At 44.7% G+C, this 27,529-nt stretch overlaps 1 protein-coding gene across 7 annotated transcripts in view; it reads right to left on the bottom strand.

Moving 5' to 3' along the window:
- Positions 1-261: 261 nt before the first annotated feature.
- The window catches only part of FHIT (fragile histidine triad diadenosine triphosphatase), a 1,027,317-nt gene continuing 1,000,049 nt past the window's right edge, over positions 262-27,529 (bottom strand). For all 7 annotated transcript variants that reach the window (XM_081854051.1, XM_081854049.1, XM_081854045.1 and 4 more), the window contains 2 exons: positions 11,795-11,905; positions 262-569 (listed from right to left, as the gene is read on the bottom strand). In XM_081854051.1, coding sequence (XP_081710177.1) covers positions 11,804-11,905 — 102 coding nt within the window. In that variant the 3' untranslated portion in view covers positions 262-569; positions 11,795-11,803. The remainder of the gene's footprint in view (positions 570-11,794; positions 11,906-27,529) is intronic.

Below are 27,529 nucleotides of genomic sequence, written 5' to 3'. Positions count from 1 at the left end.
CAAATGTCCAGAGGGCCCCTTCCACAAATGGAAGGGCTCCCTTTGCTGGTGGATCAGAACTCAGCAGAGCCACCTGTTAGGGCAGGCATGGCTTGCTTTTGGACTTCCAGGTACTGTTGGATTTCAACTCCTGTCAATCCAAGCCAGTATGTCCAGCGCTTATAGGTGATCAGAGCTGGAGACTTAAGAGTATCTCGAGGGCCACAACTTCACAATACCTCATAAAAAGTTATCTTTAAAAAAACAAAACCAGAGGAACTATTTATTTTATTAATGCTTTATTTGTTTTTGGCCAAGGAACAGATTATTTTTATTTTTTATTTTCATAGAAAATTAAAGCAACAACTTCAATGCATTCTGTGCGATATGCAAACTATCAAGCATCTTTGCCGAAACAATCCTTAGGTGAGGTTAATAAAGCATCCAGTGGAAGAATCCAGCATCTCTGCAGAATATATTGACATCTCTTGAGCTTTAGGTCCCCAAAAGACTGGGGTTTGCAGGGAGGGCCTCTGGTTTCCTCCATTGTCTTCTGCCCCAGCCAGACTTCACCAAAGGTGCTTTGTTGCCTGATTAGACATAAAAAGAAGATGTTTTGTCAAATGCAGCAACGTTTTGTGCCTTACGTGAGCAAGGCGAAAGCTATAAGATTAAGCAATCAGCTAGCTCTCATTAGCATTTATCCAAGAGAGAATTGTGATTGTGAAGGAGAAAAAGAAAATCGGCAGGGTGTAGAAATGAGAGCTGGATTCAGACATCTATGAATAGCAGGTTAATATGGAGTGCAGACATGCCTCTAGTCCACCCCCAAAGTTGTAGTCCACTGGCAACCTACATGTGAGTAGCTGAATGTGTGTAGGTGTCCCATGCACTCAAGGGTCCCATTCTGCACAAGTGCCCCTTTGAAGGGTGGGTGGCCAGGTGTGAGGGATAACATCATGCATGTCAGGAAGTTAGACTAGAAGTTTCTGCTACACATAGATTATGCCTGAACTGTGTTGGTGTTGGTTCTTGATGCTCAGGCAGTCTTCAAGGAACCTGTGACCCTCCAGATATTGTTGGACTGGGCATTGCCCATCCTGGCTGGGACTGATGGATTTTCAACAACATTCAGAGAGCCACAGGTTCCCTTTCTTTCCCAGGATAACAACACAACAGAGTGGCCAGCGCTGGCAGTAGCAGCAGCCACTGGGAATCTGCCTAGGATTGTTGAAACTTTTGATTCCATTGAAACTTTTGAAAAACTTTACTTTTTAGACATCTTCTGTTGAAACCTTTGAATAACTATTGTGAGACTGACCTTTGACACCTATCTTGAACACCTAGCTTGAAGTTCTGCGCCACTAGTCTGTTACATTGTATATATGAACTCTAATAGATTTATTTCTACCTTTTGAATGATACCATTATTCTATAAAGGTAAAGGTACCCCTGCCCGTCAGGGCCAGTCGTGACCGACTCTAGGGTTGCGCGCTCATCTCGCTCAAGAGGCCGGGAGCCGGCGCTGTCCGAAGACACTTCCGGGTCACGTGGCCAGCGTGACGAAGCTGCATCTGGCGAGCCAGCACCAGCGCCGCACACGGAAACACCGTTTACCTTCCCAGTATAAAGCGGTCCCTATTTATCTACTTGCACTTAGGGGTGCTTTCGAACTGCTAGGTTGGCAGGAGCTGGGACCGAAAGACGGGAGCTCACCCCGCCGCGGGGATTCGAACCGCCGACCATACGATCAGCAAGTCCTAGGCACTGAGGTTTTACCCACAGTGCCACCCGCGTCCCTCCATTATTCTATAATATATGCTTTAACAGTTATTAGCTGGCATGTTGTGTCTATATATCTGTGATTGGTTCTCATCACAACACATGGGTTTCTTTTTGGGATTGTTAGGCAGCTTGGCTTTCCATCATGCAATAGTTATGATATTACCACTTGCGGTTTCATCCTTGCAGAAAACGGGTAACTTGGTTACTGCAACCCCATCAGCTCTTTCGAATACACAAGCGGGTCCCACTGCCTGCCCGTTCGCTATCTGAAAATTCACTTATCTGCATGTGAAGAATTATGCCCAGACCTTGCTAGAAGCTTTGCAGATTCAGATATCCCAACAGTTGGCTTCCTTACTTCCTTGTTTGTTTATGTTTTGCTGATGAGCAGCAGCCATTTTCAGGAAGAAACCAGAGAGAGAGTGGCGAGATTGGATGAAACAGAGAGCAGGATAGAGCAGTCAAATCTGTCCCCGCCCCCCCCCTTTGTCTCTCTTTTGCTGATTGGTTTCTTCTTTCCATGGAGAGAGATCTGGCCAATCCAGCACCAGAAATATTTCCATAGGAAACAGTGGAAATCATAGACTCGTGAAGCCAACGTTTGCCTAACAAATGGTTCCCACAGAAAGCATTGTGAGGACCTGCATGCCTGCTAAAGGGGTGTGGAATATCAGGCCTGTAGGCTAAATGCAGCCCTCCAAGTCTCTCAAAGTGGCCTTCAGGACTCCAACACACTCTCCAGCCACACCCCACCCCAGCCTTGCTTTTCACCCTCCTTGATTGTTATCTATATATATTTATATAATAGGGAGCGGGTGGTGTTGTGGTCTAAACCACTGAGTCTCTTGGGCTTGCCGATCGGAAGGTCGGTGGTTCGAATCTGCATGACGGGGTTAGCTCCCGTTGCTCTGTCTCAGCTCCTGCCAACGTAGCAGTTCTAAAGCACACAAGCGTGAGTAGATAAATAGGTACCACTGTGGTGGGAAGGTAAATGGCATTTCCGTGCCCTCTGGCACTTGTCACAGTGTTCCATTGTGCCAGAAGCGGTTTAGTCATGTTGGCCACATGACCTGGAAAGCTGTCTGTGGACAAACACTGGCTCCCTTGGCCTGAAAAGCGAGATGAGCGCCGCAACCCCATAGTCACCTTTGACTGGACTTAACCGTCCAGGGGTCCTTTACCTTTCTTTTTCTTTTTTGTACCTTTTATGTTAATGTGTCTCTCTGCAATGTGGTTGTGGAAGGATCGGATTTGATGTGTTGGGCTTCCTGGAGTACGCGTTCTTTACCTTATACCATACTGGCCTGAATATAAGCTGCACTCCCCCCCCCCCCCCAAATTCCAACCGTGAAAAGTTAAGGTGCGGCTCAAATTCACAACCTTACAAAAACTGGCTTTTACGATATCGCTGCTGAAACAGACACATGGTAAAACGGAACAAAAAAATGTTTTCTTGCCGATCTGCGAGCTTGAGTGCCTGCGGAATTATAGCAATTGAATAGCGATTTGTGATTTTAGCAATTGTACGGTAACTTTGGCGGGCTTACAAGATCAAAGGCTTAAATTGGCTGGGAGTTACAATTCTACCAACCGCAGTGATTTTCAGCCTGTAGCCCAATTTTAAGGGAGCAGCTTATATTCGGGTATTGTCCCCCCCCCCCGAATTTTAAAGGTGTGGCTTATTTGCAGGTGCAGCTTACATTTGGTCCAATTGGTATATCTATATCTATTTGTTGTTGTTTAGTCGTTTAGTCGTGTCCGACTCTTCGTGACCCCATGAACCAGAGCACGCCAGGCACTCCTGTCTTCCACTGCCTCCTGCAGTTTGGTCAAAGTAATGTTGGTAGCTTCGAGAACACTGTCCAACCATCTCGTCCTCTGTCGTCCCCTTCTCCTTGTGCCTTCAATCTTGCCCAGCATCAGGGTCTTTTCCAGGGAGTCTTCTCTTCTCATGAGGTGTCCAACGTATTGGAGCCTCAGCTTCAGGATCTGTCCTTCCAGTGAGCACTCAGGGCTGATTCCCTTCAGAATGGATAGGTTTGATCTTGTTGCAGTCCATGGGACTCTAAGAAGATCAAACCTATAGATAGATAGATGCAATGCCAGAGATATAAGACGAAAGGTACACCTTGATTGTCATGTTTGGAAGCTCTCCACTGAACAATTGTGTGCTCCTGTGTAGCTAATGTTATTGCATGTTCGTTGAGCTGGATTTGGGAGGGGAAAGCGGGAAGGTGGGATTTTACTCAGAGACACCACGGCAGAGCACGAAGCGTGACAGATATTAATGCTTCCCAGTCCTATGGGGAACAGAGTTCCCATACACATAACAGAATTTATTATTATTATTATTATCTGGGTAAAGTAATTGCATTTCTCTCTTACATGCTTATATTTTCTGCTTGAGATATGGATTTTCCCACCCACTCATCCCAACCTTCCTTTCCACCCACCACCTCACTTTCAGCATGTTCCTTGTAGAGTTTTTTAGTTTTCAAATAGCACTCATCACCCCCAGGTTCTGTTTGTCTACAAACCTTCTGCCAATATTATATTTCCCTGGAATTCACTTGAAAAGGAGGGGGCGGGAAAATATTACTCCTTATTTACTTGTTTCTTACTACTGTGAGAAAACTCATTTGAGAGAAGAAACCCATTCCTGAAATGTGATGCAGAGCTACTTTCCACTTACCGCTTTCCATACTGTTTTTTTTATTTTATTTAAAAAGTCCATCATTAAAACTGCTTACAGGAAGAAAACGCTTTGTCTCTGTTCTGTGCTACTGACAGATGTGGTTCTTGTTCTGTTTTGTTTATTAAGGTGACCTTCAGAAAACATATTTCTTCTGGAGCGAGCAGATTTGCTTTCTCATCTCTCGCAATGGAGGAGATCCACGCAGGAGTCAGCTGCCGCTGTTGCTGCTTCATAATTAATGGTTCTTACGGCTGGCTGAGTGGGTGATATAATGAATAGCACTTAAGGCTTGGAGTGTGTCAAAATCCACAGCTGATTACCAAAATGCGTATTTGTGCAAGGATTATATGCAAACAGTTCCTGAGTGCAGTCGCAGCCAGATCTCGCAGATCGATTGCATCTAGCAAGAGAGAGGCCCTTTGCGGCTCTGGCACGGGATGACGGTGTTCCCAAGGTCCTCCAAGGCGTTAGTCTTCAAACCAGGGACATATGGTGCCAACCATGCCAGGAACACGTGTATGTGTGAAAGGTAACAGTCAAGCATCTTTCCCAAGGTGGACACACCTGGAAAAGCTCTGGAAGCTGAATTTAAGAAGTTAGGGGAACACCACCTATTTGTTAGAATTCCTGATCTATGACTGCAGTCATAGGATTGTTGTCTTTCACATGACGGTATATGTTTTGACTCCACAGAGTGGGAAGTGACGGAGACAGGATGTTTGTGTTACTGTGTTCCGTGAAGTGGGACTATTGTCCTTTGTTCTTTTTCTCTTTGCTGTCTGATGCTAGAGAAAGAGGGAGCCATGTTGCAGTGCTCCATGTGTGTTTATATGTAAATAAAGTACAGTGGTACCTCGGGTTAAGTACTTAATTCGTTCTGGAGGTCCGTTCTTAACCTGAAACTGTTCTTAACCTGAAGCACCACTTTAGCTAATGGGGCCTCCTGCTGCTGCCACACTGCTGGAGCACGATTTCTGTTCTCATCCTGAAGCAAAGTTCTTAACCCGAGGTACTATTTCTGGGTTAGAGGAGTCTGTAACCTGAAGTGTCTGTAACCTGAAGCGTCTGTAACCCGAGGTACCACTGTAGATAAGCCAAAATGCTGAGTTGCTGAGGTCTGTCACACAAGATGTGCAATCTCTGCAGATCCCTAAGTGTGCCGGTGTCAGTTGGCATTGGTTGCTGTGATGTTCAGGCTGAAGAAAGCTTATGAACCTCCCAAACGATCGACCAGGAGGGAGGGAACATGCCAGCTGGGCATGTGTCTCTGCCAGGGTCCTACTCGAGTGTAGGCTGAACTCCTGACACTATTCACATGGGCTACATTGAACCAAATCATTGAACCAATCCGTTCAAAGGCTTGAGTCTAATGTGGCACAATTGGAGTTCAGTGCATGTGCATCTCATCTCCCCACATGCCTGCCCCTGCAAATATACTTTGGATGATTCCCCCAACCGTCTGGAGCAGATTGGATGGCTGCAGGGAACAGGAAGTTCCATTGTGTCAGCGGGTGTCTGCTGCTTGAGTGGAACGAACCTTTTGGCTCTATAAAGTGCCCTGACAGATCAGAGTGAAACTTCTGTGTGTGTGGTTTTTTTATTAAAAAAACTGCAGGAACATGAAAACATCAAAACGTTTATCTTGCTAATGAGACGCCCGATTCCCACAATGCTAGGAATCTGCACACATCTGAAAAGCGGTCTGCAGCTGTAAACGTGGCCTGTTAACTGCTGCCTTCTAAATGACCCTCTCATGCGAGCTTACCTTACACATCAGTTTGCACAACAGAAGTGCCAGCGCTGGCAATTACATGCCGCCTTATGGCTTAATGCATCATAAATATAATAGCTGCACATTTTGGCCGGATGGGAACTAGGTGGCAGCAGCTGGCTTGCAACCAAGTTTTAAATGCCTTAAGTCCTACGTATCTTACAGCCTGATCCCCTAAACCCTAGTTGCTAAAGCAGCAGCTAATGGGATCTGGGTAGCAGTGTGAGCAAAAGATGGGCAGCTGAAACAGAGTTCTCTTTTCTCAAGGTAACATTTCTGCTGCCAGGAAATTTGAAGATCCATTACCAAGCATTGAGGAAATGAAAACTCAGTCCTCCTCCCCCTCCCCAAGCATGTTTGAATGTTGCATACACTGCCAGTGTCGCAGCTACCTATTGGATAGTACCTGTGACATCACTAGGGACCCAAACTTAAACTCCCTTGGTATACCCTTTTAATGTCTTAACAATTGTTTAATCGTTTGTCTCCTGCAAGCATAGACAAGCTCACCTAGTCCTGTGCGTGCACACACATGTGTGATGTACTATACAATAGCAGAGCTTCCAAGCTTGATGCAACATTTTTCTTTAAAAGAAAAAGCTGAGCGTCAGGCATGGCCTGCTGGATCATGCCAATTTTGTTGGAAGCCACCCAGTGTCATGTGACAAAGACACATGAGAGCAGAAGCAGCAAAGCAGGCTGGGAAGTGCTGGGACTGCACAGTTATTTGTGCCTACTAAAGTTATTCAGGCCTAACTGCTAACTGTTGAGTCCCTCTGACATGTGACTTAGCAGCCAGTTTCTCTTTGTGCTCTCTGTAAGATGTGAGAATCTGTCTGTTTCAGTTGTGAACAGAGTCAGTATGTAATCTCAGTCAAACTGTTTGGAACCACGTTGTTTATAATGAAGTTTATTTTAACTCAGTAAAGCTTTAAAAACTCTGCGTTATTAATTTACGCTGCGCATCACACAGAGTGGCTGGGGTAGCCCAGCCAGATGGGCGGGGTATAAATAAGAAATTATTATTATTATTATTATTATTATTATTATTATTATTATTATTATGGCCTATCTATTCCAGCATCCTGTTCTCACAGTAGCCAACCAGCCGAGTAATGTCAGAAAGCAGGAAAAAGACTTATTTGTTGCTCCCAAAGCAATAGCTGCCCCCCCCCAACTTAATCTGCTAGGTACCCATCTTTCATTGATGATTTGCAACGTTCCTGTCATGCAGTTCTGACGCTGACTCAGAGCAAGTTATCTTCCCATACAGTTATTGGCCTTACAGGGTCAGCTCAACAGGGCCAGATTAGCCGGCCAATTGTGCCACTTATTTAACAAGCTTTCGCTGTGAACAATGGGATCACAAAATGAGAAATCACATATATATCCCAAACCTTCTCTCAATTGCAATTTCTCTTTCCTCCCATTAACACATTCAAGCGCCAGCACTTACAAAGCCTTCCAGGTCAAGAAGGTCTTGAGGAACTGCAGATTGCTTTCTTTCCCATTAATATGAGCAACGGGGGAGGGGGGAGTCATTTGAATATAATAAAGAAGCACTTAATTCTCCCATTTTTTCCCTCTCTGTAAAGCCCTGCATGTGCAATTTGTGCCAACGCTGATTCTGAATTTTATAGAGATGTACTATAGCCCATCGCTAGTGGTGTTCATTGCAAGAGATGGACTGAAACCAGTTTTAGTCTGGGGGGTCGGAGGTGGTATCTTAGGCTAGGCAGACATGGGAAAAGACACCAGAAACCGCAGGGCCTTGGGCTTATCCACACTTAAAGGTAAAGGTAAAGGGACCGCTGACCGTTAGGTCCAGTCGTGACCCACTCTGGGGTTGCAGCGCTCATCTTGCTTTATTGGCCAAGGGAGCCGGCGTACAGCTTCCGGGTCATGTGGCCAGCATGACTAAGCCGCTTCTGGCGAACCAGAGCAGTGCACGGAAACGCCGTTTACCTTCCCGCTGGAGCGGTACCTATTTATCTACTTGCACTTTGACATGCTTTCGAACTGCTAGGTTGGCAGGAACTGGGACCGAGCAACGGGAACTCACCCCATTGCAGGGATTCGAACCGCCGACCTTCTGATCGGCAAGTCGTAGGCTCTGTGGTTTAGCTTTCTGTAAAAGGTAGCACTCAGATATGGAGCTTTAAAGGGCAAACTTGTGCCTGGGAAAAGTGGGGCAAAATTTAAGTATGGATAAGCCCTGTGTTTCGTTCTCTCCAATACCTTCACCGTCCAAAGCAGCTGCCCTCCAGAAGCTTTAGCAACAACCAATGAAAGAGGGCAGAGATGGGGGAAATCACAGGGTGAGGACCCCTGGCAACAAAGGAGGAAGGAAACCTGGCTGAAACATTTAGTTGCAAAGTCAGCTATGACCCTTTTCTAAGCAGGCTTCATGCTGCACAGTTTAGAATCATGTGCATTATTCTCTCAGCATAGGATGTTCCCTTGCCTGGCTTAGGCCACATTCACGCCATACATTTAAAGCATGATGATAGCACGGCTTCCTCCAAAGAATTCTGGGATCTGTAGTTTGTTAAGGGGGCTGAGAGTTGCTAGGAGACATCTCTACCCCCTCACAGAACTACAATTCTACAAAGTGGTTTTAACGATTAATCCCTCTTCCCAGCAAACTCTGAAAATCATAGTTCTGGGAGGGTCATTTGGGCTTCCAAAGGCAGAGATGGATATAGAATAGGCATAGGCAAATTTGGCCCTCCAGATGTTTTGGGACTACAACTCCCATCATCCCTGACCACTGGTCCTGTTGGCTAGGGATCATGGGAGTTGTAGCCAAAAACATCTGGAGGGCCGTGTTTGCCTATGCCTTATCTAGAAACACCCAAAGCTATGTACCTGTTTCTTCAGAACTTCTTCCAGAACAGGAAAATGACCTATTTCCTGAACTTTTCTCTCTCTCACAACCAGGATTCTCATCCAACCCACCACTGTCCCCCAGTCCCTGCACAGTCATAACTATTCGTTTTGGAAAGTCACTTTGAGATTCCTATTTATTTATTTATTTTTAAGCAGCTGTCTATACAGCAACAACTGATTTCAGATGTTATGGAGAAACAACGTTGTGTATCGTCAGCATGCTGATGCCACCACGTTCCAAATCCCTTAATGACTGCTCCCAGTGACTTCATGTAACTGTGAAATGGTATTGAGGGTAATACTGAGCAAGCATGGTGTAGTGGTTAACATGCTGGAGTAGGACCTGGGAGACCAGGGTTCAAATCTCCGCTTGGCCATGATGCTCACTGTCTCTCAGCCCAGCCTACCTCACAGTGCTGTGGTGGGGATTAAATGAGGAGGAGAATCATGTACACTACCTTGAGCTCATTGGAGGAAAAAAGTGGGGTATAAATAATGATGATGATGATGTCAGGGACTGGACTGAGGGGGATGAGACTGAAGAGGAATGGTGGAGACCAACTCCCCTTCCTGAACTTTCCAGGGAAGAGGAAGTATTGAATTACAGCAGTGCTTTGAGGAAGGTCACAGCTCAGAGACAGGTGAACAGAAAAGTTGGGAGAGGAGAAGGGGGAGACAGAGACAGAGCAGCCAGCTGACACGTTATCACTGGAGAGCATTTCTGACCCACCCACCCTTCTCCCAGAACCTGGCGTGCATTGAAAGTGGAAGAGCAAAGGAATCAAAGACAATTAGCCTCTGGCAGACGCCGTAAGGGGAAGTGCTTTTGCTAGGATGAGAGTGGGAAGAGCTCACTTGGAGCAATGCCATTAACCTAGTAGCAGCATACAGAGACCTCTCACTGTGATTACAGTGGTACCTCAGGTTAAGTACTTAATTCATTCCGGAGGTCCATTCTTAACCTGAAACTGTTCTTAACCTGAAGCACTGCGCCGCTGGAGCACAATTTCTGTTCTCATCCTGAAGCAAAGTTCTTAACCCGAGGTATTATTTCTGGGTTAGTGGAGTCTGTAACCTGAAGTGTCTGCAACCTGAAACATATGTAACCTGAGGTATCACTGTATTGAATGAAAACTCAGTAAGAGCCTCCTTGTCTACTTTCTTGGCTGTCTGCTGCAAGAGGGGAGGGGAGATAGGAATTCACTGAAACCTGAGAAATAATAACAATGTGACCTGAGGAAGCCAATAGCAAAATTGCTAGGGGGCCAAAGAACACTCCTCCTGTGCTACTCTTTGGCCCCAACCCTGGAGGCAGGAAAGAAATGACTGTCTTCAGTACCCATCCCACAGAGCTGATCCAGAAGGACACCATGGCTGTTGACTTTTAAAACTGCCGAGAGACGGAGGAGAAGGTGTAAGGTTGCACTCCCCTTGACTCTCATCTCTCTTGATAAAGGGTACCCCAGTGGCTATATTTAATTAGCCACGAGGGATGGGAACTGCCGTAACCAGAGCACTGAGATCATTCTGGAAGCATGCATGTTGCAGCAGGAGTTTGAGGGGTCCACCAGTCTGCCCTCAAGGGACAATAACCTTTGGACAACCCTGGCATATTCCACATTATGAGAGAGGGAGCAACAGTGCGCAAAGAGTCGTCTAATGAAGAGGATTCAACAAACTGAAGAATACCAAACGGCTCAGGACATGCTGCCGATGTTCTGGACTCTGCAGCAAAACAGGCAAATGGCTCGTGAAATTTAGCCAGAGGATCCTCCTAAATTGGACAGTCAAAAACGAAACCACCCTGGTGATACATTTATCACCCCCTCTTCTGGGGCTTCCTTGAAGAAGAAATATGAAATGTCTTGAAAAGTGCCAGAGAAATGAAAGAACAGCCCGGCTGTCATCATGTCTCTGTCCATCTCGCTGCATCACAGACTGGTCTCAGGGGGCCAATCCGTTTCTATAGGATAGTCTGCCCTTTGGGTCCAAAGGAAGGACATGAAAGTGATGCACTTTTCAGAGGCCTTGCTGACGAACGGCCTTGCCTTTTAAAATGTCATTCTTTTCCGGAGCAGAGCGCTGGCTGAGCTTTGCAGTGGGTCTGTTCTGAAAGTGGGAATCAAAATGAAGATTTCAGAGATGGGAAACCCATTAAACGAAAGCTGGCGCGGTGGCGGTGATGCCAGAGCAACAGCCCTACGACAAAAACTCGAAGTCACAGGGTGTGATGATATCACAGCGCAAGGGTTGGCGTGTTCTGTCATGGCAGAAAGCCTGGGGACGGAGAGGTGCAGTATCTCACACAGGGCCAGACCCAAGACATTTTGCTGCCTGAGGCAAAGGACAGTTTCATGTACAGAACCAGCCAGGCTAACACTCAACACTTCTGATCAGTAGGCCTCCTCCCTAACCCCTGAGGGCAGCAGACTAGTTGAAGGGGAACAGGCAGGCTGCATAACACATCTATTTCCATCTTCCATACCTTACTGTATATGAGGGGGATTGGGGAAAAGGCCAAGGCAAGAGGGTGAAAATCATGTGAGCTGCTGTCTCATTAGAGCATCTCACATGATCTACCTGCAGAATCCTAGGGATCGTAACCTTATAATTCTGGGATATGTAAGGTGCTGTATAAACAAAAGGTTTACACCAGTCCTCGGCCGGATAATTACCTCATGTTTTCACTTAAAATACTTCTCGAGGCTTGCTGCTTCCACGGCCATTTCGTCGTCAGATCTCCACTTGCTGGGGGAATCCTCCGCCTCTTTATCATGATGCTGGAGCTGGGGAGGGGAGGGATGGCAAGATGAAGAATAAGGTTAATTGGTGCTACCTGGAGACTCCTTTTCAAGGACATTGCAGGTAGGGATGGTAGCAGAACTGGATGAGAGGCGTGAGGGTCTGCAAATGTTATGAAGAGGGATGAGCAGATTGCCCACTCGGTTCCATAACAGTTCTATCCCTTCTTTCCTCCGGTTTTCTATTCCTCTCAAGCACTCCTTCCCCGGCAACAACCAGCAATTATTATTTGGCTACAGACCAACTCTCACACCTCACTGGGCACCTCATCTGTCAGATATCTTGCTCACGGGCACGGGTCATGCCATTTTGGCTAAACAAGCAATGGAGCTCATGCACAAGAAGGAATGAATATCGTTCCATAAATTCGATCTCATTCCTTACTCCAGTGGAAGACAGAAGTGCCTGGCGTGCTCTGGTCCATGGGGTCACGAAGAGTCGGACATGACTAAATGACTAAACAACAACAACAACCAGCTTGCCTTCAGTTCCCTTGCATCTTAGCAATGTATACACATTTCAATAATAATTTATAATAATAATTTATTATTTCTAACCCCCCCCCAAAAAAATCTGGCTGGGGAACTTCAGGCACAGGAACTGAACGTGGCCCTCAAAGTCTTTCCACCTGGCCCTCAGGCCACACTCCTCACCAGGCCTGTTCCACACCCTTCCCAAGTTTTCTAGTTTTCCACATCAGTTTGCTTTTTTAAAAGCCTTCATGAAGATTTATCAGCACATTCGTGTCAATTTCGTCAAATTTAAACAGCTTTGTGTGCAGTTTTGCCTCATATACAGTTTTGCAAAGCATGTTTTCCTAATGTTTTTTATTTTCCCTGGCCCAAGATCCCCACCAGGGATCGATGCTGCTGAAAATGGCCTGCCCTGCCCTCCACAGACTGGCAGCTGAGTCTGGGAGCTGCCTGCTTTATTGAATTTCCCATAATTCCCTGAAGAACCTGACATAGCATCAGTCTGCAGCACTGTGGAAAATTTGAAGTGTTGACCTGTGGCCCACCAGTGTAAGGAGGGGGCCACCTTTGCAGAGGAACCTTTGAACCCAGCACTGGCCTTATAGTCCTTTCCTTCCCCTGTGATATCCAGGTATGTTGAAGCGTCTCAGAACACACATCAAAGCCATATCCAGCCCTAGATTTGGGAGGCGGCAGTAATAGTGTACATTTCTGAAATGTGCCGTTCTTGCTGTAAAGAATGAGAAGCAGAGATACACACACACACACACACACACAGAGAGAGAGAGAGAGAGAGAGAGAGAGAGAGAGAGAGAGAGAGACCCTCTTCATCTGAATCAGTTATTCAACCGCATTGTGCCTTCCTCAAGGGCTTGCAGCCTGAAAGAAGACAAGAAAAGTATGCCATTCTGTAGCACTCTTGATTTTAATAAAATAACACGAGACCCCATTGTCAGCTGGGGTAGAATGTCACACTGGGAGACAACGGGTGAGGAAATGAATCCCTTTCCCCCCTTCTTTTTTGCAAAAAGAAATATTCAAGAAGCCTCACTGTTTATAAGAGATCAAAAGTGACAGTCGGTGCTTATTCTGCTCAAGCTAAAAGAGGAGGGTAATTAATCAGGAAACTCAAGAAGTCAGACCTCAGTAAGCATCTGCTCAAAGAAGGGCCCATCTTGGAAAGAGTGTGTTTATATATTTGCAGTTACAGATAGGTAGCCGTGTTGGTCTGCCATAGTCAAAACAAAACAAATTCCTTCCAGTAGCACCTTAAAGACCAACTAAGTCAGTTCTTGGTATGAGCTTTCGTGTGCATGCACACTTCTTCAGATACACTGAAACAGAAGTTTCCAGACCCTTCTATATAGTGAGAAGGTGGGGAGGGGTATTACTCAGAAGGGTGGTGGGAATGGGTGATTGGCAGATAGCTGTGATGAGCCTGTTGACGACTCTTAACGACTGCAATAGGTAAGGGTCTGGAAACTTCTGTTTCAGTGTATCTGAAGAAGTGTGCATGCACACGAAAGCTCATACCAAGAACTGACTTAGTTGGTCTTTAAGGTGCTACTGGAAGGAATTTGTTTTGTTTTTATATATTTGTGCTGTGTGGCAAGGAAATACAGTAGGCTCGTTAATTATATATATATATATATATATGTGTGTGTGTGTGTGTGTGTGTGTGTGTGTGTGTGTGTGTACTTTCAGATTGCTCAGCACTTTGTATGCAGCTTTGATTTCCAGACTTGAATGGTTGGAGGAGACCTTGTATTATTTATTTATCCATCCAATTTATATACTGCTTTTCTGATCATATTGCTACCAAAGCGGCTGACAGTCACAATTTAAAACCCAGAACTGCCTCATGCAATCAGGAGATGAAAAACACGAAGGGCGAGTTCAAACAATAACAACCAGATGAAGCCCTGGATGAAAATATACATTTAACTGATGTGCTGTGGGTTAAACCACAGAGCCTAGGACTTGCCAATCAGAAGGTCAGCAGTTCGAATCCCCATGACGGGGTGAGCTCCCGTTGCTCGGTCCCAGTTCCTGCCAACCTAGCAGTTCGAAAGCATGTCAAAGTGCAAGTAGATAAATAGGTACCGCTGCAGCAGGAAGGTAAACGGCGTTTCCGTGCGCTGCTCTGGTTCGCCAGAAGCGGCTTAGTCGTGCTGGCCACATGACCCAGAAGCTGTACGCCGACTCCCTCGGCCAATAAAGCGAGATGAGCGCTGCAACCCCAGAGTCAGTCACGACTGGACCTAATGGTCAGGGGTCCCTTTACCTTTACCTGAAAGCACCTAAGAGTTGCCACAGGTCTTACCTGGGGCAAGGTGAGTCCCCTTATTGGGGCTCACTAGCTTCATCCCAAGACCACATCAGTCTTGATCAGCCCAGTCCCCAACGCAGACATCAGACAATGGGGAGCTTCTGATTCTGTTCTTATTTAATATGGGAGCATCTATATGCATCATGAATGGCTGCAGGATCACGTATTCTACCAAGTGGCTACTTTCACTCCATCCAGATGCAAATTTATAGCTACTATGTGGGTTGGTGGGTGACATCCAACACTTGGAAGCAGAGAACACCATTCCTATCCTCTGCACCACATTTCCACATCCGTCTGCAATTTGTTAAAGTCCTCATGGAAAATCATCAGCATTCTACTGCACATTACTACTGCTCAATATACACATTTTTGTTCACAATTTTGCCAAGATATATACCATATTTTTTCCGTGTATAAGACGATGTTTTTATTATTATAATAATAATTTAATGGGGGTCCTCTTATACACGGATAATGCATAGGGGGGACGGGCGATTGGTTGCAGCTGTGAGCAGGAGATTGTCAGTGGTGATTGTGCGGGTGATTTCTGGGTGCAGCAAGGGCTGCTGGCGATTGGCTGCCACTGCGACAATTGGGTGGGCAATTGGCGGCTTCTGGCGGCGATTGGTCAGACGATTGGTGGCTTTGGTGACGTGTGCTATTGGTAGCGTCGGTCAGGTGGGTGAGAGATTTTCGTCAACCCCCCCCCCCCCCCGCAAAAAAAGCTCAACAACTCTGGGCAACCTTATACACGGGGGCCTGTTATACACGAAAAAATATGGTGGGTGGGTGGGTGTATTCTGCCTTTCCTTCCAAAATAGCACTTTTGCAAGCTATTTCCCCTAACACAATGAATTTTAATGCATCGTTTTAACAAATGTACCGGTAAGTAGGAGAATTCAATGTAGAACTACGTTAAAGTTCCTTAGCTGTGTACAAGTTGCACTTGCGGAATGGCTTGTGCTGGCTGAATAGGTTACACAAGAGAAAGGCATAGGGAGCGAGGATGGTTCTCGTGGCTGGTTATGCAACAGATTGCTACAGCCCCCATACTTCCTGCTGCGCAACTGGTTGCACAGCAATCTTCCGCTAGCACAGCTGTTGCATGGGATTTCATACTGCACAAACATTATTTTCAGCTTTAACCTCATGCAGCAGAGAACGCTGAGCCTGGCCCTGCATATTCATGCACACTTTCTCCTAAGAAACATGTTTTTGTAGAGAGGAGGGAGAAAGGTTGTTTTCTGCTGCTCCAGAGAAGCAGACACGGAGCAATGGTTCCAAACTACAAGAAAGAAGATTCCACCTAAACATTAGGAAGAACTTCCTGACAGTAAGAGCTGTTCGACAGTGGAATTTGCTGCCAAGGAGTGTGGTGGAGTCTCCTTCTTTGGAGGTCTTTAAGCAGAGGCTTGACAACCATATGTCAGGAGTGCTCTGATGGTGTTTCCTGCTTGGCAGGGGGTTGGACTCGATGGCCCTTGTGGTCTCTTCCAACTCTATGATTCTATGAGATTTTTTTTTTTGGTTGCAGAATTGCATCACAGAACTCCCAGAAGTGTGGGTGCATTTCAGCATTGGTGTGCCATTCCACAAAGTGTGAATTAGGCAAACTATACCCCGTCACTATAGGAAAGGATTGGTCCTTAATATTAGGATTAATCTGTAATCTTATTCAGACATGCAGAGCCCCCACTTGACAGTGCAGCATTCACACGCTTGTGAATCCGAACTACTTTTAACCCTGTGGCCCCACGAACTGAACACCTCCTGCAAATCGGTTATCCATCTTTCCAGACAGATCTGCTTTATATGAACCTTGACAGCACAAGTTCCTCCAAAACTGTGATGAGGTGCCCACAGAAGAAATGGGAAACACCCCAGTCATAATTATAGCAGGCGGCTGGGTAGTGAAACTCAGGATAGCAGAGTCTTTCTATAGGCCGCAAGACCAAGTTTAAAAATCAATTACCATCCCTACAGAGCAGTCTTAGCATCATCAAAGATTGATTGCATTTAAAGGTTAACAGCAGTGTGCCTAAAAGAAGAAGAGAAATTATATTGGGCTTAGATTTTCATTTTGAAAACACAGTCCTTTTTTTGTAAAGAAAAAGGCCATTTTCATCCTTCCAGATTCCCAGATATTAGCTGAGGTGTAGAACTGGGATGAGGGAATTGAAAAATACCATTAGCATGCACCACTGCTTATTTTGTTCCGCCAAGTTAAAACAAACCAACATATGTCAAATTGCCATTCCATAGAACTCAGCCTCCCTTTTCCCCAAGTTGTAAATCCACCTATAATCTCTTTGAAATCTCGCTTTAGAAGGAGCATGGTGCATTGAATGAGACAGGCAGAGAAAGCTCGCATCAAGTTATTTAAAAAGAAAAGGAACCTGCGTCCCAATATCAAGTTATGTACCGGTATATTGTCTATAAACTTAAAAATCTAAAGGCAGGCAATAACTATTTAATATAGGGATGTTGAACCTCCAGGCCATAAGGGCAAATGCAGCCCTTTCTCATTCCCTTCTGACACCACGCTGCACCTTCATGATCTCCACTGGTTCTCCACTCTTGTCTTTGGCTCAACCTCCATCTACAGATGGATGAGCCAAGGGGGTGGGTTTTTCTACAGCCATATCCACAATGACATCTGAAACCAGAAACTATTCTTGTCCTGTGAAAGATATATGATCTGTTAATCATACCCTGGACCGTGCCATGACTTCCTGGACCTAGAAAACTCAAACCCCAAAACAAAATCAGGGAAACAGCTTTAAACAACAAGGGGAAAATATATGATTTGAATCGACAACACACAACAAAGAAACCGGGTGTGCCTAACAAATCCAATGCATGGTGGGATTATTCCCAGTTTATCCTGTTGCACCATCTGTGATCTCTCCTGAAAAGAGATAGCCTAACCACAGTTATCCATGAACTCACAAAATTGCACTTAGATCACTGCAAAGTGTTACAAGAGGGGCGCCCCTTGAAGATGGGACAGAAATTGCAGATATAGCTTGAAGCCAGCAATATTTGTTAGAACATAGGGAGCCGCCTTATACCCTGTCAAACCATTACAGTAATCCATTTGGCACTTCAGGTAGGGGATTTTCCCCTGCCCTACCTGGGCATGCTGGGGGATTGAATCACTGAGCCTTTCCCAATGTAGGGGAAATAATGCTTAGTGTTAGCAAGGTGATGGCCTTGTGTGCCTTCAGCCCATACTTTGCCACACCCCTCGCAAGTGTTGGGAAAGGAAAAGAAAAAACTCCACTAGTTGCTGGTCTGTTATTGAACACAAGCACAACCCAATGAGCAGCTGCTTACATGAAAGAATGAATGAATGAATCTTTATTTGAGTCAGCCATCGGCCATAGCAATAAATCAGCAATACAATATACAAATAATAAAAATAGTCAAATAGTGGATCTTATTCTGATTGCCCCAGCTAAAAACCTGGCAACCTTTGCTGTCACATACTCATCTTGATCTGCCAAGGGAAAGGACACTGTGGCAGTGGTTGGGCGACCCGGAATGGACAATAAAAGAGGAGTGGTAATCTCATTCCTCAAGTCTTTATAAAGAGTGCAAGCCAGAAGGGCATGCGCCACCGATTCGGTACTGCCATCTCCACAGGGACATAAGCATTTTTTGTGTGGAATCTGTTGGAAATGCCCCTCAAGTACAGATGAGGGCAATACATTCAATCTTGCAAGAGTAAAAGCGAGTCTATATTTTAGAATTGCTAGGTTATGCAGATAGGGTGCCAGAGAGTCAAAATGGGAAGGTGGAAAATAGTCATACCATGGGCAAAATTTCCTTATTGTCGCCAAGTTGTTCTGACGCTTGATATCATTTAGGTGTTGACAAATTAGACTGTTTGCTTTACTAAAACCCAAAGTGAGTAGCTGTTGTGGTGATAAACCACAAGAGTGAAGTTTTTGATAGACAATTTTGATAGACAAGATGCCCTATGCATCTTGTGACCGAAGAATCCCTGCCCCCGCACCAACATGTCATCATATATTATACATGGAGTATCCCTAGATATTGCCAGGGGTGGAGGAAAGGAAGAAGGTTCAGGGCTGTCATTTTCACCTGCATCTGCTGTAGTGTCAAGCTTTCCACACCCTGACACACAAAATTGGTAGCATTTAGCTTGGTGTCCCTTGCAGCCCAACACATGTATTTACTCTTTTCTGGACTTTCTCCTTTAAGTCCTGCACTTCGCTGAAGACAGAACCTCAGTTCTAAAAGTGTGAGGCCTGTTGTCTTCCATAACTTGCTTGCCGATTCATTCCACACACCGTTGTAACCCCGTTACATAAAACAGCAGCCGAAACGACAGTCGCTCCTCTCGCTCAACCATTTTCCAGTTGCATAGAATTTATATGATGAAATTTGCATTCATTTTAAGCCCCTCCCTAAGTGCTGGAGGCAGAAGTTGCCAATGTTACACACTGAGCCTTTTTACCCTTACTTCCCCCGCCCCACAAAAAATAAAAAATATCCCCTTTTAATAATGTTACAAGATGGATTTATAACATACCTGGAGCTAATATCAAAATGAAAATGAGTTTTCTGCCAGTGGAACAACAATAATGTGGTTAATTTGCCTACAGCTATTGGATCATATACGCCTTGCTACGGTAGGAAATGGCTTTCTAATGTAACATCGCCGCCTAAGCAGGATGAAATCTGCGTAGGAAAATGTAAAAAGGGCACAGCACTATAGCTAGCAGCAAAATTGGGATCTGGAAAAACACAGCACAAATAAAAAGGGAGGGTGGATCGGCAGAATATGGAGATGTGCTAATAATCCCAGTTTATTGGTCAACAAACAATATATGAGAAGACAGATGGCTTGGTTTCAGCCGTTGCATTTTCACTCCTGAAGTTTGGCTGTCAATAAGAGCTATGTTAACAACAGGGGGGCTTGCAGAGATGCAAAGTTGCACTGAGACAAGTTTTCATTGTTTAGAGGGAAAATGTGTCCCACTTTTTAAAATGAAAACACAAACTGGCTCCCAGCGTAACCCAGAAACAATGCGAACACTACTTAGGAACTGTGGTATCGAGTTGTCTATAAATTACTGAAATCAATAAATGCAAAACCATTGACAAATAGATCAATGCAAAAATGTCGAAGAGCAGTGGGAAACTGTGGGTTGTATCATACATCCTCTGTGCAGCATACATCCTCTGGCACTATGGAACTTCTCCCTCCTCCCCTCATTAACCATAGTTTATTAAGCCAGAGTTCCTCAATTCATCCTTACTGGTGAGCCTGGCTTCTTTTCCAGGTTTGGCACAAAGCCACCATTAACAAGAATTCTCTAGTTTGGAAGTAACAGGGAACTCATACAATATGGGATTTGTGCTGCACAAAGTGAGGAAGAGAGCCCTAAAGGAGGATGCTAGTTCTGGTCCTGATGCTAGTTCATGATTTCTCAAACCATGGTTTATGAACCTTGGGATGATCATCTGATCATGGCCAATGTGAGAAGTGTTGTGATTCATGGGGTTGTTCACCACCAAGGAGAGGTGAATATGTGAAAAAGAAGGGAAGGTCAGAAGTTTCTGGTTCTACAGACAGGCAGGGGTGTGTGGCATGGGAAGGCAAAAATCAGTACCTTGCAGAGTGGTTAGTGTTCCTGCAGCTGCGGTCAAAACATCTGACTTGTCTCAGCAAGTTCCATAATTTTATAGCAGAGCTAGGTAGTCAGTGACTAGAAACCTCGCCTAGCCCTGCCAAGTTGTCCCAGCAGATTGTTTCCCCCTGCCCCAAGAGCCCCCATTTCCCTACCTTTGTATTTATTTAAATATCTCAAACAAGCAAGGCCACTTTTCACAGAAGCGAAAAGAAGGGAATTTTGCACATCCCTAGTTGTGTGAAGCCTGGGACACCCAAAAGTCTTGTACAATAACAGCATCAGTCGGGGTATTGTTATAAAACACATGAGCAGGTTCTCCATGTCTAAGTGGACCACTCTAAAGCCCACTCCAGTTTATAAAACCTCTTAGTGCTGCCTGCTCCATGGTAGGGAACTCTCCAGCTAAGAAGTGAAGCCAGATGTTTCCCACAGCTGCCTGGCTGGAGCCTGGACCTAAAATGCCTTATATGAGCATTCATCTACTCACTGGGCCATCTGGAGAATTCTGCATCTTCCAAAATTATGCAGCCAATCATGTTTCTGATCTATATGAAATAAAGTCTCCTAATCTAATATAATCTGCTGAATATGCAGACTCCGTTCTTTGAATGGTATATATCTCAGATCTTGACCAAATTCCATTTTGGCTCCAGCTAAGATGATATTCTTGGAAAGGAAAGATTAGCTTGGCAAAGGGCTTCCAAACATTTGTAGCAGTGTTATCTGCACCAGAGGATATATCCAGAGGAGAACACGTATAATACCTGGATGCCCTCCAAGCATGCTTTAACTGAGTTGGGCTCATAACAGACTTGGACGGTACAGTCAAATCCCAATGTCATCTTACAGAAGTGTGGGGAAGACATTAAGCAGAAAGCGTACGTTTCTGGTAAGTGCAAATGTGCAGCACCACACAATACCTGGGCAAATGATGGCATCCCCACAGCATACAATGGGCAGAACGTTACACTTCCCGTGCACAGTTCATTAACACGCTTCTTTGGCACATTCTTTTTTTAAAAAAAATAATTTTTATTAACAGACCAATCAAATCAAATCACATAAATTCCAAATTACAAAGCCGAAATTCATTTTTTTTTGTTGGGGGTACCCATATTTCAAGTTCCGAAAGGGTTCCAATCCTCTTGTTGTTGCTGCTGCTTTAATGTCCACAAATCTGTCCAAATAGTGTTCACCCTTCTATCCAATCCTTTCTTGTTATTTTCCACATCTCTTCTTGTTATTTTCATATATTTTTCCTTTCTCTTTGTGACCTCTGATAGTCTCCACAAGCAGGTTAAAACAAATTGTAATCCTGTGTGGGTTTTTGCTCGTTAATCTTCACAGATCTGTCACTCCCTTTCTCAGTCCTTTGAGGTTCTGCCAGTCCATAGCTTCCTCCTCCCGATCATCATCATAAATCTTTCGACAGAACCTGCCAAGATGGCGACTCCCTTTTTATTACTGTGTCATTCCAAGAGCCCTTGTTCTTTTCTTGATCTCCATAAACTAAACTTTTGGTTAATAATTCATTTCCACACAGTTTTTAACCATCCTGCTTAGGTCAGTTATGTGATGGTTCTTTCTTGGGGAGGGGTTATTAGTTAATCACATTGAAGAAAAGAAAAAAGATTCCCCCCCCATCCAGTCCTGCTCCGACATACCGAACCTTTGATGTATCTTTGATGTATCTTCTTTAGATATATTTCTGTTAAATCCAACCCGTCGCTCTACTTTCACAGAGGTCACTTCAATTAGCAGTCTTCACTCCCATTCTTCACTTGAAATATGTGCATTTGATTCTCTCTCTAATTGTTTATTTCGAGTTGCTGCAACTAGTGCGCGATCAGAGACAGCGTCTGGAAGAGCCAGGACCCACACAAGGGCTTTGTGCCTAGTGCCCTCACCCCCTTCTTTCGAATCCGGGGGTGATTTATGGCCACAGCAGGCAAGGCAGTGTTCCCCATATCCTTGAGGAACAAGGGAGGCTGCATACTCCCATATCAGCCTCTTAATTACCTCGTGTGAGCCGGAGAGATGTTATTGTTGGCCATCTTCCAATGTGCCCCTAGCACCCCCCTTCTTTGGCACATTCTGAAGGCATGTGATGCAGCCACCTTCCTGAAGCTAAGCAGGTCTGGGTCTGATCAATGCCTGGATGGGAGACTGTCTGGGAACCACATGCGTGTTGCTGTAAGTTCCATGGTAGAGGGAAAGTGTGATGCAAATGTACTGTGTCTCGGCACAGTATACCTGAAGGAGTGTCTCCACCTCAATTGTTCAGCCTGGACACTGAGGTCCAGCGCCAAGGGCCTTCTGGCAGTTCCCTCCCTGCGAATAGTGAGGTTACAGGGAACCAGGAAGAGGGCCTTCTCGGTAGTGGCGCCTGCCTGGTGGAATGCCCTCCCATCTGATGTCAAGGAAATAAACAACAATCTGACTTTTAGAAGACATCCGAAAGCAGCTCTGTTTAGGGAAGTTTTTAATGTCTGATGTTTTATTGATTATTATTATTATTAACATTAATTATGTTGGGAGCTGCCCAGAGTGGCTGGGGAAACCTGGCCCAATGGGCGGGGTATAAATAAATTATTATTATTATTATTATTATTATTATTATTATTATTATTATTGCACTGATAAAGCTTCACAAAGGGTTTGCCCAGCAAAAAAGGGTGCAAATAGTTCCCTGATGACAGAAAGTTGAAAATCAGTGCTCTAGAACTGACTGTGCTGACCTGTTATTCTATCTGGCTGAGCATTTCTGGGACTGTAGAGAAGATGACATGAACTGCTGCTATAGGGTTAGGAGCATATACTTTTGGGAAAGGTTGACAGATGGATTGTTTCTGGCTACTGTCATATAGGTGGATCTGGATGAGAATTCCCTCCCTATTCCGATTGGCTAGAGGCCCCTTTTACAACATGAGTAAATGGGAAGGAAGATTTCTAAACTGTGCCCATAAAGAGATACAAGAGTAAAGCTTCATTTCCTGCTGCCATTTTGCACCTGCATCACATTAGTAGTATATATACCTTCCAGTTTCTTTCCTTCTCCATCCCCCCCCCCCCAGGTTACAGATCTTTGAACATTAACAGAAAGGGTGAAGGGCATGTTTTTTTACGCTTTGTCCTCTTCAGGCTGTCTTTTTTTCTGTCATTATTCTGTTCACCTATTTTGAACTTTATATGTCATAAAATGCATACTAGACAGTACATGGCATCAGAAGATACTATTCTGTAAAAATGTGTGACTGGTTTCTCAACACAGTTATACAAATAAATTCACCCCCCCCCCCTTAAAATTCACCAATTCTATATCTCCCTTGCTTACAGCTAACTTTTTTTTTTATATCTGAGTTACAGCCACACATCCCAACCAATCTTCTTCACTTGGGAATTCTGACTCCACGGCTGAAATAAGCTAATTCCAAACAATTTTTCCGTTATGTTTTTTGTAACACAGAACTTAACATACATATGTAACCTGCACAGTCATTTGTTAATGTTTGTTTATCCTTTGATTTCTGGCCATTAAATTATTCTTAATCATACTAGCACAAGGAGGCACACAGTTGTTGTATACTATATACTACTACTAATAATAACAACAATAATAACAGCTGCAGCAGTCTGCTTTACCAAAATTTCAATTGTGTATTTCTGCAATATGAATGATATCCAGTGCTCTTGGCCTTATAATTTATAGTCATTTTAAAAAGCGACACAGAGACAAATGACCCACGCTGACCTTTAATCCTGGAGAAAAAGACTAATGTAACATCTTAAGTAGAACCATTCTCTTATGCCAGTTAGCAAATTTCATTTGTTGAATTAAGAAGAGTCTTTTCTCGAAATGATGAATAATAGGCAGGAGTAAGGAGTGTTACGACTTACAGAGTAGCTTGCAAAAAAATGTATGCAACAGTGTGCCTGCTTCACCTTAATCTAGTCCTTATTATTACATATATACACAATTTTAAGATGCATTAACAGCGCTCTTGTTAGGCACAGTTTAAATTTCTACTCATCTCAAACTTCCAACGTAGGCCTGGCAAATAGTTTTTAAGAGATCTCTTGTGGCATGTATTTCTTTCCCCCCACAAAACAGAACAGATATTTAAACATGGTAATTTCATAGAATCATAGAATCACAGAATCATAGAGTTGGAAGAGACAAGACAACAAGGGCCATCGAGTCCAACCAACCCCCTGCCAAGCAGGTTATTCTAAAGCAGCAATGCTGCAGCAAGCAAAGGCTCTAGCAGCCCAGTCAGCTGCTTGTGGCTGCAAAGCCAAACAGGATGTTTGTGACTGTTGCCATGGAAACAAAGGGGCAGTCCATTCTCCTTATTGAGCACAGGATGTGAGCTCAGTGTGTGTCATATAACCTGTACAGGATGTACATGGGTGGAGTTTTGGAGTTTCTCTCTGTTTGTTGAAGAGAGCAGACATCTTTGACTGTATGGCTACGAGAGACAGAAATAAAGACATGTAGATACATTTCTGTCTGAGTCTGATTCCCCTCCCTGGGGATATGCAGGGAGGAGGAGAAGCAGGAGATGCAGTGGTGTGTTTTTCTCACAGCCTGGGGAAAATCGCCGGAACGGACCTCGTGTGTTTTTCCTGCCGGGAGTCGCCGGAGGGAGGTCAAAGGAATTCAGCCGGTGCCTGGACAGATAGGCACATACCTCTGACCGAGGCAGAATTCCAACAGAAACACCATCAGAGCACTCCTGACATATGGTTGTCAAGCCTCTGCTTAAAGACCTCCAAAGAAGGAGACTCCACCACACTCCTTTGGCAGCAAATTCCAATTTGATTATGTCTCGTTCTAATGTTAGCCATGAAACCTTTTCTCTGCACTGTATAAGTAAGACAATGTATGGAACTGGTCTACTATATAGTAGAATTAATAATATAACAGAGTTTAATGCAGCCATCCTGTTTTGGTTCTCTGAATGGTTGGTAGTATTTAGGGCAGGCTGGGGAACGCTTGGGCCCCCCAGATGTTGCTGGATTTCAAGTGGAAATTGTTGGTTGGCATCCATCTGTCGAGAGAGAGAGAGAGAGAGAGAGAGAGAGAGAGAGAGAGAGAGAGAGACTTGTGTATATATATGAGAGACTATACACAACTCTCTCTCCCCCTTGCACACACACATATACAATGAAGAAAGAGATAAGTCGTCCAAATGCATATAAATACCTCACCCCTCTTCTCAGAAAGCCCTGCTATCCAAAAAGAATCCATGCCACATCCTGGTCCAATATTCTGGGATGCTAGCCAGCAATCCATGTGTGAGCACTGGCAGAAGCACCCGATTGGTGGAAACCATCCCTGCCCCAGTGCTGCCAGAGCAAAATGAAGAAAAACCTGAACATTTACCATGGCTAAGTGGACGACTGCATTAGAACTCTTCTCATTGCATTGGCATGGGTCATTTGCAATGCCAGAAATAACCCAAAGAGGTAAAACATTTCCTCTCTCTCTCTCTCTCTCTTTCCCTATTCTTCCATATTAGCTCAGAGCCTCCACCCAACCTCTCACTCCCCAAGCCCCCCCCCCATGACAAATATTGTCCTGCTAATTAAATGCTTTCTTACTACAAGGTAAGTTGCGATCAGGATTGCCTACGACTGGATGCCTCAGCATCACAAAAACCTTGACTGAGCCATTTGATATTAATTACCAGTGCCATGCTGAGCTTTGGAAAGGGCAACTGAAGGGGGCTGTCAATGAAAGAGGAGGCAAAACCTTTCCATAGACAATTTCTGGGTCTTAATTCAATTTCCAGGGGACACCATGCAGGCCTTTTCTCTACAAAACGTCCCTAGGAACAGTGCGTTCTTAGATATCTGAACTGGCAGCTGCTAGCCAGAAGCAGCTTTGAAGAGCTCTGATGAGCTGCATCTGCTCTCCGAAAATCTCCCACCCTGGAAATTTCCCAGCTCCCCCCCCCCCTGCTTTTCAGCAAGTGGGGCTACAAAAAGAGAGGCAGCATTTCAATCAGCTATAAAATAAACATTAAGGAAGTGCCAATCCAACAGCTCCAATTGTTAGGGCAGGGTGGGGTGAATGATGCTTTTTTTAAAAAAATGCAATAGTGTTATCCAGCAAAGCACACAGATCCTAATATTTGATCATGAGTGTTTATTTGTTATGACATTCCAGCTGGCCAGCCAGTTCCTTTGGCCAGGCTGATCGCTGGTTAAATGTCAAGAAACCGCCACCTGAAATGCAGCTACCATTAAGAGACATTAACAGACCATTATGTAGGGACCAGGGAAAAATCCATTTGGTCTATATTGAGTCAGTGTCCTCCACGACACCTGAAGCAGCAGACTCATTTAGGGAGCCCAGGAGATTCCATGTAGCTCTGTCCTCTAGCAGAATGGGAATGGCTAGGGGACCTAGCCAGCTGCTACTGCCGACCCCCTCAACATCAGCCACCTGAGGCAGCTGCTTCATTGTAGGTACCTTGTACCTTAAACAGACAAACGCCTTATCCTTAATTCCCAATGGACATCAATGTTCTGATACGGGGACTCCCAACTTCACACAAATATGTCGTAATTGCCAAAGGACACAGTTGGACTTCTGGCTCCAACTCAATAGATGGTTTTCTTCCAATTACTCAAGAAAATCCACTCAATATCACCATACACACCTTGACAGCAAAAATCAACAAGGCACTCACAGAGCTCGCAATGATGCAAGCTGACAAACGCGAGGCAGAGAAAGGAGTAAAATAAATATCCCAGACATTTAACATTCACTTTGAAAAACAAGGATCTACTTGTTAGGTGGCATTATTGCTTCTTTTTATACTCCGTTTTGTTATAATGATTCAGAGTTAAATGCCATGACATTTAAATCAGAAAATATAAGAGGTAAACACTGAAGGATATGTCAGTCCAAAAATAATTTGAAAGGTGGGGTGGAAAACACGCCAAGAATATTGTAACCCAAACCCCACAGGGACTGTGTAAGACCACAGCACTTTAATAATTGTTTTGTAGTTACATAGCAACATTAACCCCAGCGGGTGGGAATCCCTTGCAGAAGACAGCAGTTGCCTGGAGACAGAGAGTCAGGTTGTGCATCCATACCAGTGACCACAGGAGGAATGAGCACTGGGA

Source organism: Podarcis erhardii (genome assembly GCF_964252035.2).
Source record: "Podarcis erhardii genome assembly, chromosome: 2".
NCBI classification, from domain to species: domain Eukaryota; kingdom Metazoa; phylum Chordata; class Lepidosauria; order Squamata; family Lacertidae; genus Podarcis; species Podarcis erhardii.
Note: the sequence above shows the minus strand (reverse complement) of the source record. Positions and strands in the feature narration are given on the sequence as shown.